General features: G+C 41.2%; 1 protein-coding gene across 3 annotated transcripts in view; it reads left to right on the forward strand.

Moving 5' to 3' along the window:
* The window catches only part of caln1 (calneuron 1), a 57,403-nt gene that overhangs the window by 26,269 nt on the left and 15,970 nt on the right, over nt 1-15,164 (forward strand). For all 3 annotated transcript variants that reach the window (XM_010902121.3, XM_034292937.1, XM_010902036.4), the window contains one exon: nt 7,454-7,566. In XM_010902121.3, the coding sequence (XP_010900423.1) occupies nt 7,454-7,566 (113 nt within the window). The remainder of the gene's footprint in view (nt 1-7,453; nt 7,567-15,164) is intronic.

Below are 15,164 nucleotides of genomic sequence, written 5' to 3' on the forward strand. Positions count from 1 at the left end.
GTTGTCACCCTGCCTCTGTTTTGGGGACTGTGACGACACATCAGGGTCTGATTTGGGCTTTACAAAATCAAGCATTACCTCCATCTGTTTGTAAAAGTTTGTAATGGTTGTTTAAAGAAAATGTATTTACGGATTACAGGGTCTCAACTAACAGCAGCTTAAATTCTCCTTTAACAGTAGATATAGCACCTTCTCCACACAGCGAGGCTGCACATGGCTGATGTCACCGCAGGGCCTCATCACCTGCCTCGCCCTTGACTTATATGGGTCTGCTGTCTGAAGGCCATGGACCATCAGCCTGTGAACATGGACAACACTTCCCAATATTAGTATTGTAAGCTTGTGCGCTACTGAGACCGCTGTTGAGACCCATCTCTCTTTTCTGAAGATTAAACCCAAAGGCCCCAGGGCAGTAAAGCGGACACTGCGCTGCGTAGGGTTACGTCTTTCTGATGGGACTTTAAATGGATCTCCTGACTCTCTGTGGTCACAAACAATTCCATGGCAAGAGTAGGGGTGTCAACCCTGGTGTCCTTGCTAAATGTACAATTTGGCCCTCATACAAACAGGGCCGCCCAATCATCCTCAGCTTCCATCCCTTCTCCTCCTTCTTGAGGTTAATATTCCTGAGGCCACATCTGTAAAAGAGAATGTGTATTCAGTCAATGGATTCGCAACTGATGATCCAATTCAGTATAGTACTTTCACACGCAAGGAGATGAGCAGAGTTTGAGTGCAGTATAGTGCGACTATTTAGTTTACATTTTGAAGGTGTCTTGATGTGGTGAACATAGTCTTATTAGTCGCTTTGGGACAGATGGCCGGTTGCTGAGGGACACTTCATGTGGATAGAAACAGATGGCAGGATTGTTTCGGTTTTGATTGAACTGTACTTGCCACCGGAATGATAAACCTTTGTGGCCCAAATAAAATGAAACAAAAAGGGCATTCTCGGAAGGTCCCTACCACTGTGTTGCAGCACCTCTTCTTTTAACAATACTCTGTGAGCATTTGGGAACTGAGGTGACCAATTAATGGGAGTAATGGGAAAACATTTCACTTTCAAAACTACAGCAATTGGTCTCCTCAGTTCCCAGTCTTTCTCTTTCATTTCATTTGGGCCGCATAGGTTTATCATTCTTTCTTGATGTAGGATTTCAGCTGCTGAAAAGTTTGGGGTCTCCTTTGTCATTTCATAATGCTCCAAATGTTTTCAGTGGGTGACAAATCTGGACTGGAGGCAGGCCAGTTTAGCATGCAGGCTTTTTTACTACGGAGCCATGCTGTTGTGATACATGCAGAATGTGATTTGGCAATGTCTTGCTGAAATAAGCAAGACCTTCCCTGAAAAAGACATTCTCTGGACGGCAGCATTCGTTGCTCCAAAACCTGTATATATTGTTCAGCATTAATGGTACCTTCACAGATGTGCAAGTCAACCATGCCATGTGCACTAATGCCCCCCCATACCATCACGGATGCTGGCTTTTGAACTGTACACTGATAAGAAGCCTGATGGTCCCTGCTTCTCTAATGTCCAGAGGACGTGGTGTCCAACAAGCCTAATGGTCCCTCTTTAGCCTGGAGGACGCGGCATCCATGATGCCCAAAAAGATTTTCACATTTTGATTTGTCAGACCACAGGACAGTTTTTCACTTCACCTCAGTACATCTTACAGTGGTGTTCAATTTAATTGGTCATATATGTACCATTTGTATAGAAAACATGAGTGAGCAGGCAAAACACGTCTTTTATTTCTTATGGGATTCACATTCATCTGTAGGTCATAACAGAATGGCGCAATCATAAAACAAAGCATGGCAACAAAGAAATAAATGAACTGAGCCCTTTTCACAAGTCTGCATACCGTTAGTTCTTAATACTGTGTATTGCCCCCGTTAGCATCACTGACAGCATGCAGTCTTTTGTAATAGTTTTATATGAGGCCATTAATTCTTGCAGGTGTATAGCAGCCCATTCATCATGGCAAAATGCCTCCAAGTCATGCAAAGTCTTTGGTCATCTTGCATGAACTGCATGTTTGATATCTCCCCCGAGGGGCTCGATGATATTGTGGAATCTGAGCATTAACAATTACAATATGAATGTACGTTTCATTGGAAGTGAATGTGGCTAGATAATGAGAACAACAGAAACCTCTCTGTTTAGATTATCTCTCTGTAGGTTTGGGTTCTGATAACCAAAGGAATGTTTACATTGACCATTTGGCATGGGGGTAACTGTCTTGGAAACCTGATCTTTGCTAGGTAGACACACCCTTCAATGTATATACAGTGGGGAGAACAAGTATTTGATACACTGCCAATTTTGCAGGTTTTCCCACTTACAAAGCATGTAGAAGTCTGTAATTTTCTTATCATAGGTACTCTTCAACTGTGAGTGACAGAATCTAAAACAAAAATCCAGGAAATCACATTCTATGATTTTTAAGTAATTAATTTGCATTTTATTGCATGACATAAGTATTTGATACATCAGAAAAGCAGAACTTAATATTTGGTACAGAAACCTTTGTTTGCAATTACAGAGATCATATGTTTCCTGTAGTTCTTGACCAGGTTTGCTCACACTGCAGCAGGGATTTTGGCCAACTCCTCCATACAGACCTTCTCCAGATCCTTCAAGTTTCTGGGCTGTCGCTGGGCAATACAGAGTTTCAGCTCCCTCCAAAGATGTTCTATTGGCTAGGCCACTCCAGGACCTTGAGATGCTTCATACGGAGCCACTCCTTAGTTGCCCTGGCTGTGTGTTTCGGGTCAGTGTCATGCTGGAAGACCAAGCCACAACCCATCTACAATGCTCTTACTGAGGGAAGGAGGTTGTTGGCCAAGATCTCGCGATACATGGCCCCATCTATCCTCCCCTCAATACGGTGCAGTCGTCCTGTCCCCTTTGCAGAAAAGCATCTGCAAAGAATGATGTTTCCACCTCCTTGCTTCACGGTTGGGATGATGTTCTTGGGGTTGTACTCATCCTTCTTCTTCCTCCAAACACGGCGAGTGGAGTTTAGACCAAAAAGCTCTATTTTTGTCTCATCAGACCACATGAACTACTCCCATTCCTCCTCTGGATCATCCAGATGGTCACTGGCAAACTTCAGATGGGCCTGGACATGCGCTGGCTTGAGCAGGGGGACCTTGCGTGCGCTGCAGTATTTTAATCCATGACGGCATTGTGTGTTACTAATGGTTTTCTTTGAGACTGTGGTCCCAGCTCTCTTCAAGTCATTGACCAGGTCCTGCCGTGTAGTTCTGGGCTGATCCCTCACCTTCCTCATGATCATTGATGCCTCACAAGGTGAGATCTTGCATGGAGCCCCAGACTGAGGGCGATTGACCGTCATCTTGAACTTCTTCCATTTTCTAATAATTGGGCCAACAGTTGTGGCCTTCTCACCAAGCTGCTTGCCTATTGTACTGTAGCCCATCCCAGCCTTGTGCAGGTCTATAATTTTATCCCTGATGTCCTTACACAGCTCTCTGGTCTTGGCCATTGTGGAGAGGTTGGAGTGTGTTTGATTGAGTGTGTGGACAGGTGTCTTTTATACAGGTAACGAGTTCAAACAGGTGCAGTTAATACAGGTAATGAGTGGAGAACAGGAGGGCTTCTTAAAGAAAAACTAACAGGTCTGTGAGAGCCGGAATTCTTACTGGTTGGTAGGTGATCAAATACTTATGTCATGCAATAAAATGCTAATAAATTATTTAGAAATCATACAATGTGATTTTCTGGATTTTAGTTTTAGATTCCGTCACTCACAGTTGAAGAGACCTATGATAGAAATTACAGACTTCTACATGCTTTGTAAGTGGGAAAACCTGCTAAATCGGCAGTGCATCAAATATTTGTTCTCCCCACTGTATCAGCTTGTAACCAACATTACAGTGAGAAGAGATTGAGTGAGATGAGATTGAGGTTGTGTAAGGAAGACCATGTCCGTAATCTCATGAACAAAACTATCTAATGCTGCAATAAATAATTGAATTACTCTGTCCCTTGACAACCGGGTATGCGATAATTATTTCAGCCACTATACAAAATGGCTGATTTCAAACAATATTAACGTCAGGAGACTGTGATGGCCATATGTATATATATATATATATATATATATATATATATGTATATATAGCTATATGAAGCTATATACAATATATATCTGTATATATATATATATATATATATATATATATATATATATATATCTTATCTAATCTATCTAATCTATCTAATCTATATTTGCCTGAAAATCTGCAATCGCTAGCTGCCGAATGAGATATATAGTGTGTTCATAACATCACAATGTTATGAACACATTGTGTGTTAGGTATGGTAGACTTGAAGGATTGTTACGATGCGAAGGTCAAAACAGAATGCTCAAGGGTGTGGAAATTATAATTATCAAAACCCATTTACTCCACTAGTATTTTATTATACCTACTGTCAAATTGAAGACATTGTCTCCTGCTATGACAAGGTAAAACATCATGAAGTACTGCTTCATCTCCTGCTATCACAAAATAAAAATTTTAACCGGAGAAACTTTGTCTCCTGTTATGCAAGGTAAAATATGTGTGATTTTTCAACAGCTTTGAAGGGATGAGCAGGGTTTTTCCTGCATATAAAACTCAAAAGTGACTGCCTTGCCAAAATCTTGCACCACCTCTGTGTGTCTGCCTTTTAAAACATACGCTAAATACCAACGAAATACTGCAGCAAATGTGACCACAGGAGGAGCCTTTTTTCATAGAGTTCAAAAGTGTTCGGGTGGCTCAGACATTATGAAGAGGGAATTATATGCTCTGTATGCTAGAAGCATTGTGGAGTCAATGTGTTTGGGGGCTTAGTACTGTAAAACAGCCACGCAGAAACTATAGGCTGAATGTACTTAAATCCCATAAAATGACTATTAGTCTTGGACAGGCAGAGGAGAATAAAAAAAACACATGAGGGTAAAAACCTACATAAGATTATGTAAATAACACATTTATTACTTAAGACCAATACAAAAAAAAGATTTTTAGAAATGTTGGTCAACTGAAAAGTATGAACATGTAAAGTATGAGCATTTACAGCACTCAATACTTAGTTGGGGCTCCTTTTGCCTGAATTACTGCAGCAATGCGACGTGGCATGGAGTCCATCAGTCTGTGTCACTGCTCAGGTGTTATGAGAGCCCAGGTTGCTCTGATAGTGGCCTTCAGCTCTTCTGCATTGTTGGGTCTGGCGTATCGCATCTTCCTCTTCACAATACTCCATAGATTTTCTATAGGGTTAAGGTCAGGCAAGTTTGCTGGCCAATTAAGAACAGGAATACCATGGTCCTTAAACCAGGTACTGGTAGCTTTGGCACTGTGTGCAGGTGCCAAGTCCTGTTGGAAAATGAAATCTGCATCTCCATAAAGTTGGTCAGCAGCAGGAAGCATGAAGTGCTCTAAAATTTCCTGGTAGACGGTTGCGTTGACCTTGGACCTCAGAAAACACAGTGGACCAACACCAGCAGATGACATGGAACCCCAAACCATCACTGACTGTGGAAACTTTACACTGGACTTCAAGCAATGTGGATTCTGTGCCTCACCTCTCTTCCTCCAGAATCTGGGACCTTGATTTTCAAAGGAAATGCAACACTTACTTTAATCAGAGAACGTAACTCAGCAGCAGTCCAATCCTTTTTGTCTTTAGCCCAGGCAAGACGCTTCTGACGCTGTGTCTTGTTCAAGAGTGGCTTGAAACAAGGAATGCGACAGCTGAAACCCATGTCTTGCATATGTCTGTGCGTGGTGGTTCTTGAAGCACTGACTCCAGCTGCAATACTCTTTGCGAATCTCCCCCACATTTTTGAATGGGTTTTGTTTCATCCCTATTGCTTGTATACTTTTTTCTACCACATCTTTTCTTTCCCTTCGCCACTCTATTAATGTGCTTGGACACAGAGCTCTGTGAACAGCCAGCCTCTTTAGCTATGACCTTTTGTGTCTTGCCCTCCTTGTGTAAGGTGTCAATGGTCGTCTTTTGGACAGCTGTCAAGTCAGCAGTCTTCCCCATGATTGTGTTGCCTACAGAACTAGACTGAGAGACCATTTAAAGGCCTTTGCAGGTGTTTTGGGTTAATTAGCTGATTAGAGTGTGGCACCAGGTGTCTTCAATATTGAACCTTTTCACAATATTCAAATTTTCTTAGATACTGAATTTGGGGTTTTCATTAGTTGTCAGTTATAATCTTCAAAATTACAAGAAATAAACACTTGAAATATATCAGCCTGTGTGGAATGAATACATGTATACATTATACAAGTTTCACTTTTTGAATGGAATTACTGAAATAAATCAACTTTTTGATGATATTCAAATTATGACCAGCACCTGTACATACAGAATGTGTCTAATCCTTTATAGAAATTGGTTGCATTCTCAGAGATGTGCAGCAATCCCTGATGGCTTGGAAGTGCACTGAAGGACCATTTGTAATCTGCGTTGTGATCAAAATAATCGATAGATTTAGCTTGCAGTAATTGGACATTGGTGTAGAAACCGTGTTGGCCAAGATTAGAAGGGTTGACTGAATTACTGTTTTTATTTATCATCGTCTGTATCATCAACAGATGTTTTCAAAAGATGAATTTGTGTTCAAAGGGGTTGACTTCAATCTTGTCTGATTTGGTATACAGAGGCAACACAAAATAGCATGGCGATCTAACTAGGAATTAATCAAATACCATGAATACTCAGATACATGACATTTAAAGGTTTATTATGTTTTCACTAAGTGAACACTTTGAATTAGAAACATTTTGCAGAACAAGTGAAACATTCATGAATTATGATTCTTTATTTCTGAGCGGGAACATCAAAAGTGTAGCTGTGGTCTCTAAGACCTTGATAGGCTCCTTGAGTTGATCTGATTATTCTACTGTCAAAGCAATCCACAAGATTGTTATCCAGCTCAGCAGGATGTCCTTGGTGGATTGCTTCAGAGCTTGTGGTCTCAGCATTGCGTTAGCTCTCTTCACTTTTTCGAGAGGCGCCCGTCCATTAAAATTGCTCACAGCACTGACTGCACTGTCTAACTGTCAAGACATGAGGTAGAATGCCACTCTGCACATGGGACAAATGATGGCATCAAACATGATGGGCCAGCCGACTCTCCCCAGGGGAGAGAAACAAGTAAAGGAGAACAAATGAGAGCAGAAGGAGTAACGAGGCAGATTGAGGCAGAGTAGGGGCGAGAGAGGTATGGAAGGGAAAGCTAGAAACATCATGTTAGTTGAGTCCCAAATGTACAGTTTGATAACTTTGAAAATAAACTTAAATTTTTTTTATATATACTCTGGCATAGAACTGGAATAGAACTTATGCTAGTAGTTATTTTCCTTGTTAATGTTTTTTGTGAGTAAGCAATGTAATACTATGTTGGTCTGTGTGTTCTAGGAGACGGGCAGGTGGATTTTGATGAGTTCATGACCATCCTGGGTCCCAAGCTCCTGTCATCAGAAACCAGGGAGGGCTTCCTGGGGAGCACGATAGATAGCATATTCTGGCAGGTAAGGATTTCTCTATATATATTTACTGCTCAAAAAAATTAAGGGAGAAAGCAATGATCACAGTATAACACCGAGTCAGTTAAACTTCAGGGATATCAGTCGGTCGAGTCAGGAAGCATAAGAGATTGTGAATCAATGTCACCCTTTTTGGTGCAAATGAAAGTGACAACAGGAGCACTGGAGAGGCAACAGCATAACAACCCCCAAAAAGGGAATGGTTTTGCAGGTGGTGGCAACAGACAATTGCTCTCTCCTGATCCTTCCTCACTGATTCTTCTCTAGTTTTGTGTTTTGCTAGTGTCCTTGTCACTACAGGTAGCATGAGGCGGTACCTGCAGCCCATTCACATTGCACAGGTAGTCCAGTTCCTCCAGGAGGGCACATCGCAAGAAGGTTTGCTGTGTCTCCCAGTACAGTCTCAAGAGCATGGAGGAGATACCAGCAAATGGGCCATTACACGAGGAGAGCTGGACAGGGCCGTAGAACAGCATCAACCCAGCAGCAGAACCGTTATCTGCTCCTCTGTGTGAGGAGGAACAAGAGGAACACCTCCAGAGCCCTACAAAATGACCTCCAGTGGGCTACTGGTGTGAATGTTTCTGACCAAAATGTCAGAAACAGACTCCATGAGGGTGCCATGAGAGAGCAACGTCCTCTAGTATGATCTGTCCTCACAGCTCTGCTCCGTTCAACTCGATTTGCCAGAGAACACCAGAATTGGCAGGTCCGCCATTGGTGCCCTGTTCTCTTCACAGATGAGAGCAGGTTCACGCTGAGCATGTGACAGACGTAAAAAGAGTCTGGAGTCTGGCAGTGGGTCAGCGATGGTCTGGGGAGGCATATCCTTGGAATTTCGCACACCTGTTAGGTACTGGGATTAAATCTTCAGAACCATCGTCAGACCTTACGCTGGTGCAGTGGGCCCTGGGTTCCTCCTGGTGAATGCCCGGCCTCATGTGGCCCCAGAGTGTTCCTGGATGACGAAGGCATTGATGCCATTGACTGGCCCTCACATTCCCCAGACCTGAATCCAATTGAGAACTTCTGAGATGTTATGTATCGTTCCATCCGACAACGCCAAGTAGCGCCACAGACTGTCCAGGTGCTCACTGATGCCCTGATCCAGGTCTGGGAGGAGAGTCCTCAGGACACCATCCGCCGTCTCATCAGGAGCCTGCCCAGACGTTGTCGGGAGTGCATACAGGCATGTGGGGGCCATACACACTACGGAGTCACATTATGAGTTGCCATGATGAAATTCACACAAGTAAAATATAACACAAGTGTCTTGGAAATTACCACAAATGATGGAGAAAAGTCTGAATACTCAAACTGAACTTTTATAAATACAGCAATTGCAGGAAACAGTGGTTAGGCTTGATCCAACACACTGCTTGTGGACCCTGGCTAAATAGGAGTCACCCCAGTGGGTCTCCCCCCTTCACAGAGCCCTTGGGCTTTATCTTTCCAGAACAAAAAACAAACTGATTCCTCTGCCCCTCTGACCTGGCCCACTGACATGTTAATTTCTTCCTCTGTTGCCCCAGGATACAGCAAGATCCCTTTCATACATTGCGAGCCATAATCAAAGCCCTGTTCATTTTCTTTTTGTCATATAGCAAATTTCCTTTTCCACACAAGCAATGAATCATGTTTTGGGCTCAAACATTTGGTAAAGCCATATAGTTTCATTACAACACAATCATTTCTCAAACACAATTTTTTTTTATTGAGTAGTATGATCTTTTCTTCCAAATATATGTTTCAAAATGAGTGGCACCCCTGCAATTAATATTTTTGTTAAGCGTCCCCTGGAGTGGATAACAGCCTGTAAAGTCTGAGAAGGTTGGCTAACATTTTTGGAGGGCTCTTTATAGACTTTTAGGCTTGTGGACTGCTCTCTTCAATTCAGACCATAGGTTTTCAGTTGGGTTCACTAAGCTAGCCATTGTAAATTATAGATTTTGTGTTCTGCAACCATTTCTCTGTTGATTTTGGTTGATGTTTGGGGTCATTGTCTTGTTGAATGTCTCAATCTCCTAATGGAGATAACCAGATTTTGGGCTAAATTGTCCTGGTGCATAGTGGAATTCATTATGCCGATGATCTGTTGTAGACTTCTAGTGGCACAACAGCCCAAAGCATCAAGAATCCACCACCATATTTTACTGTATGCAGCCCCTTTTGTTGCTGAACATGCCAATGATGTGCATGGCCCAAAACATAACTTTTTGTCTCATCTTACCACAAAACTTAATTCAAATTATAGTTTTAATATACTTGCCAAAGTTTATGCATTACAATTTGTAGGTTGGGCTCAGGGCTTCTTGTATCCCTACCAAAGAGCTTGTTGGCATCTAACGTATTACTTTTAGACTTGATAACCTTAAGATTCCAGTAGACAGTGCAGTTCTCAAATAATGATCCTTGGACTCTTCTTTGTCTCCCTCACTGGCTTCCTTACTGTGTGTGAAGGCAGTACAGTGAAAGGCATCCATACAGTTCCTGGAGACTAGTTAAAAAGCATGGAATTTCATAACATTTGTTTGGTTTGATTAGAATTATTCTTTAGGTGTGACAATACTTTTGTAATCTGTTTAGCAAAAAAGAAATTCTACTCTATAAAAGGTTTTGTGTTTGAGAAATTATTTTGATGAAATTAACGTATACCGCTTTCCTTTATGTTTGAGCACAAAATATGACTCGCTTTGTGTTGTGTATTTTTTGCGTTCACCATTTCTCAATTTCATGAAGGGTGTCAATATTTCTATCTATCCTTTTATACGTGGATTTTTGTATGTTAAAAAGCTACTTTTTTGTTGGAATGGTGAACTTATGCTTAGTAAACCTAAGCATTGGTAAATCTTCTGCATTTAATCCAACCCATCTGAATTGGAAAGGTGCTCTCAGACACAACAAGCAACCGGTGAGCAACTCCTTTTCAGCTCTGGGATTCAATTAAGCAACTTAGTAGCTGCCATTGCAATTGAAGAAATGTATTTAACTTGACTTGGAAAATGGTGATCATATCAGGCCGCCAGGAGTATAGTGTGTCAGTTCACAACAGCCAGATGTTGCCTGAAACATTATGCTGGAGGGAGAAGATGACAACTCAGAGGTGGTCAGAGTAGTGTGTTAGAGAGATGTTACAGAGGGAGAGTGGGTAAGTGATGAGAAGATTCAAGCAAAAGACGGTTGAAAGACAATTAATGGAAGAGTGAAAGAGTGTGAGAGGGAAAGAGTGAAAGAGTGTGAGAGGGAAAAAGATGACGAGCAACCGAGGCGACACCACTCATTGAGAAATAGTGTGTCAGTGAGAGTGTGAGAAAGAACCACACTCAGTGAAAGTGACATTGACAGAAAGAGAAATAGAGAGTACAACAAACTATTTATTAATGACAAAACGTGGCCAATATCCACAAATAAACGGGTCAGAAATTCATGGAAACATCTCAAATGCATTGACTTCCTCTTAAATCATTAGCAAGGCCAGAAATACCAAGAGTTGGTTAAAGATGAATAGTCACTTAATCAAGCTGGTTGTGGAGCTAAGTTCACAAACCTGTTCGACTAACACACAAAAACATAATCAACCAAATTACAACACATTCGAAACAGAACAAAATTACCTATTGGGAAACACAAACACCAAGCAAAATGCAGGACCATCTGCCCCTAAAGCTACAGTTCTCCGACAAACGATTTGACCATCGTTACTGATCAAAACCTAACAAAAACTATAAAAAGTACAGGTTCAGCTGGCACAGATTTTACAATGAGGAAGGCAGGTAAACCAAGCATGCTACACGTATAGAGAAAAGGCTGTGTGATAAAGCGGAACTTCCTCACAAATTATAAAACAAGTGCAGAACATTACTTCCCATAACGTGAACCTGTAATCAAAAGTAAAAAAAAAAGAAAAAGCTCTCAGATGAAAAGCAGACAATCCCATTAGGAGGGAACAAAGGCAGCCGTAGGCTGAAAGCACACTATATAACAGCCTGCCACACGACGAGGGAGAAAGAGACAGCAAGGGAGAGAACAACACTCCAGGAGGGTGAGCGGGAAAGCGAGAGTGAGGGACATCTGGCTCTCTGGGGCCCACTTGGCAGGCGTCTCACTCTGACTCTATCATGGCTGTGACTTGGTCTCCCTCTGGAGAGTTGGAGCTCTTGATTTATAATGTGAGGACGTGCGCTCAGGTGCTGCAACACTGTAGTCTCAGTGTCAACAAGGTTTTGCTGAGATGAGCTGCTCTGACCTTGGCTTTAGAGAGGATGGAGGGTAGAGTGGGTGGAAAAGTTTTAGCTTGCTTGTAAATGGAGGGAAATCTGGTAATTGAGATATTTGATTTTGTAGCCACTGTGAGGGAATGGCATCCTGGGGACTTGCAGACCAAGGGGGAACCCAGGAGCTTTTTGAGCTGGTGGGTGCAGCGCGAATGGGTCCACACACAGGGAAAAGAGAAAGAACTTCAGTACCTGCTCTAACAGTTGTCGTTTAGTTACTGTGTTTATCATTTTTGTATTCTTTTTCATGTCACAAACACGCAATTGGCCCATGTAAATCATTGTTTTGCCTTTTCGCCTATTTATGTTCAACACGAATATGACAAAATCCCCCAACCAATAATTCACTACAAAATCTGAAATCATTCTGTCTCTTGTGTTTTTTTCTCACTTTTATGTGAATGCACAGGCCAAATGTTCTTTTTTTGGGGGGGGGGGGGGGGGGGGGGGGGGTCTTCACCTGGTTCGTAAAACCTGTACTGTGTGTGTGTTTGTGTTATTCACCTGTTTTGCTTCTCCTCCCCATTTCCTGTTTACTGGATGCTCTGAATGGGCGCGGCTGGAACATTATTGGCATGGTGAGAGAAAGGGCCTGTAACATTCTGTCTGTTGTGCATGAAGAGGAATGTTTTTTTGCTTTTTAGTCAGCAGTAGGCAACATCTCTTACGTTCCATTTGTGAAGAGAATGACAGCGTCTTTTTGACGTAGCAGGGATGTCTAAGTAATACGTTCTGTCTTTGTGGGCACTGTACACATTCAGCCTTGTCTCTCTGACTCAGAAAGCTTTTTGTTTGTTGTGTTTTCTCTTGAATAAGTTCAGACTATTTGTTCCCCTGTGCTCCCCGTGCTCTGAATGAGTGTGGCTGCTTCATTTTCTCAATCTGACACACTTACCAAGACTACTGTTGTTTCAGTATCTGTGCATACAAATGCTCCGCTTTGTGTTACAATAATTTAAATAGTTGATTTTAATTTACATTTACATTGTTACTTAGTAATACAAAGAATACATTTAAGGCCTAACTGGCAGCTGGAAATAGAAAACTAATCTTTGGTACTTTTTGGGTTTGGGGTTTGCACACCTAAGCATTTTTTAAGTCTCTTTTTCAGAGATGTCCATTGGAAAGTTTAGAGAGGTGAATGTTGAACCAGCATGTCCTACAGTACTAAAATGCTACAGTTGCTAATTCTAACATCTGATTGCATAGAGCTCTGAGCTAAAATAACTGCAGCTGCAATGATAAGAATACCAGAATAAATGAAAAGACCAGATGATCTAACAACCAGATGCCGAGCTTATCTGGAGGGGAATTATGGCCAACATAAAAATTTTAGGTCAATATCAGCCTTTGTATGCCTCTGTTGCTTGAAATCTATGTCTATGATTATTTGAGGTATCTCCAGAGCTTTATCCAAATTTCTTTGGGACTGTTGATGGGTTAGGGTTATGGACATGGACATGAATAGGCCGGAATTAGCTAACTTTGTGAAGTACATTTCAAATAACATCTATCCCCAATACCCTTTATATTATATTTTCGGAGTTTGTATTGTGGAAATCTTACCAATGGCATTTAAATAATAGATACATCTTTGTCTCCTAAAAGGGCATGCCTATATATGTATACTGTATATATATGTAGACAAATCAATATAAGAGAAGAAAATGAACATGTCAATAGACTTAGGGGGGAATGGGGACTAAAAGTAACCTTTAACATAAAGCTCCGGAAAAAATGAAGAGACCACTGCACCTTTACCTTTCCCTTCCAAAAAAGTTGAAAAGGAAGGTTTTCAGTGAGGAACAGAAGGGTTAAAATTAAGAGACCACTGCAAATTGACCGCTTCTGTTTCTCACTCAAAACTTTCCTTTTCAAAATTTTTGGAAAGGAAAGAAAAAGTTGCAGTGGTCTCTTAATTTTTCCAGAGCTGTATAATGTTAAACATATAATGAGAGAGAACTGGTGGATGAGGATGATGAATGCTTCTAGTTTCTGTGCTGCGTCAGGGTCTCTTTCACCAAGCAGGCAGAGCGCTGTGTCTGAAAGACTTTGGGTTAAAACTTGGGTCTCCAACATGTCTGTCGTGAACTACAAGTAAATTGCTGGCCACTTAGAAGCAGCTTGCAAAACTATTTAAAAGGTACCTGCACTTATATTCCACCACAAATTTTCTTAAACAAATCTCAAGTTTAAGACAGTGTTCAGCTGCTATTCAGTCAGCCAAACCTGACGCAATACTTAGAAATTAATTTTAGTATTGCCCCTGTCTTTTTGTGTTGTGTGAATTAGTCTTGTCTTGTGGGTTGATGGAAATACTTGGAACTTCTCCAAATCCTCGAAAAAATTGCAAAGTTGGCTTACGTGGCAGATTTACAGCATCATAATGAGTAAGTATCTACTGGTATATGTAACATTGGAAAACAAAGATTTTGCTTCTTGGACACCTTTGGGTGTATCTAATAGGGTTTTGGCTGCTGATCATGAAAATCACCTTTAAATTAACCTATCACTTACCATTTTATTGAAGTCTTCTAATGGGCCAGCCGTGCTTAAGTGTCATATTACATTAAAAAAGACTGGCCAATTTGGTTCCAGGACAGAAAAATGTGGAACATGAAACACTTGTTGACCCGACAAAGATATTTTTGCCTCCTCTTCACATAAAACTTGGACTAATTAAACATTTTGTGAAACCGATGAACAAGGAAGTTGAAGGTTTTTGTTATCTCAGACAGATGTTTCCAAGAATAACTGATGCCAAGATTAAAGATGGCATTTTCGTTGGTCCACAGATCAGACGTTTTCTATGACAAGTGATTCGAAGGTCTGTTAGTGGGGCCAAAGAAATTGCCTGGAAAGCATTCAAGGATGTCGTTGAGGATTTTGTTTGTAACTAAAGAACACCAAACTACATTAGCTGATTCACACATTTATTACAGCATACAAAACTGTGAAGTTACATGTCACTGAAGATTCATTTCCTGGATTCACGCTTGGACTTCTTCCCCACAAATCTTGGTACAGTCAAATATGGTGAAATGTTTCACCAGGACATTGCCACAATGGAAAAATTGTATCAGGGCGACTCGTCTCCATCAATGCTGGTTGACTATTGTTGGACACTGGATTGAGGAGGACCGGACATTGAATACAAATGAAAGTCGGGAGCAAAACTGGTTTAGCCCCGTTGAACTTCTGCAGCTTTTCAGTAACATTTAGCTATTTATCACGTTATAGTCAATGAAAATAATATATATTTCTCAAAATTCTTACATGATACAGTCAATCAGAAATCATATTTGTGTT

The sequence above is a fragment of the Esox lucius genome, chromosome 1, assembly GCF_011004845.1.
Source record: "Esox lucius isolate fEsoLuc1 chromosome 1, fEsoLuc1.pri, whole genome shotgun sequence".
Lineage (NCBI taxonomy): Eukaryota > Metazoa > Chordata > Actinopteri > Esociformes > Esocidae > Esox > Esox lucius.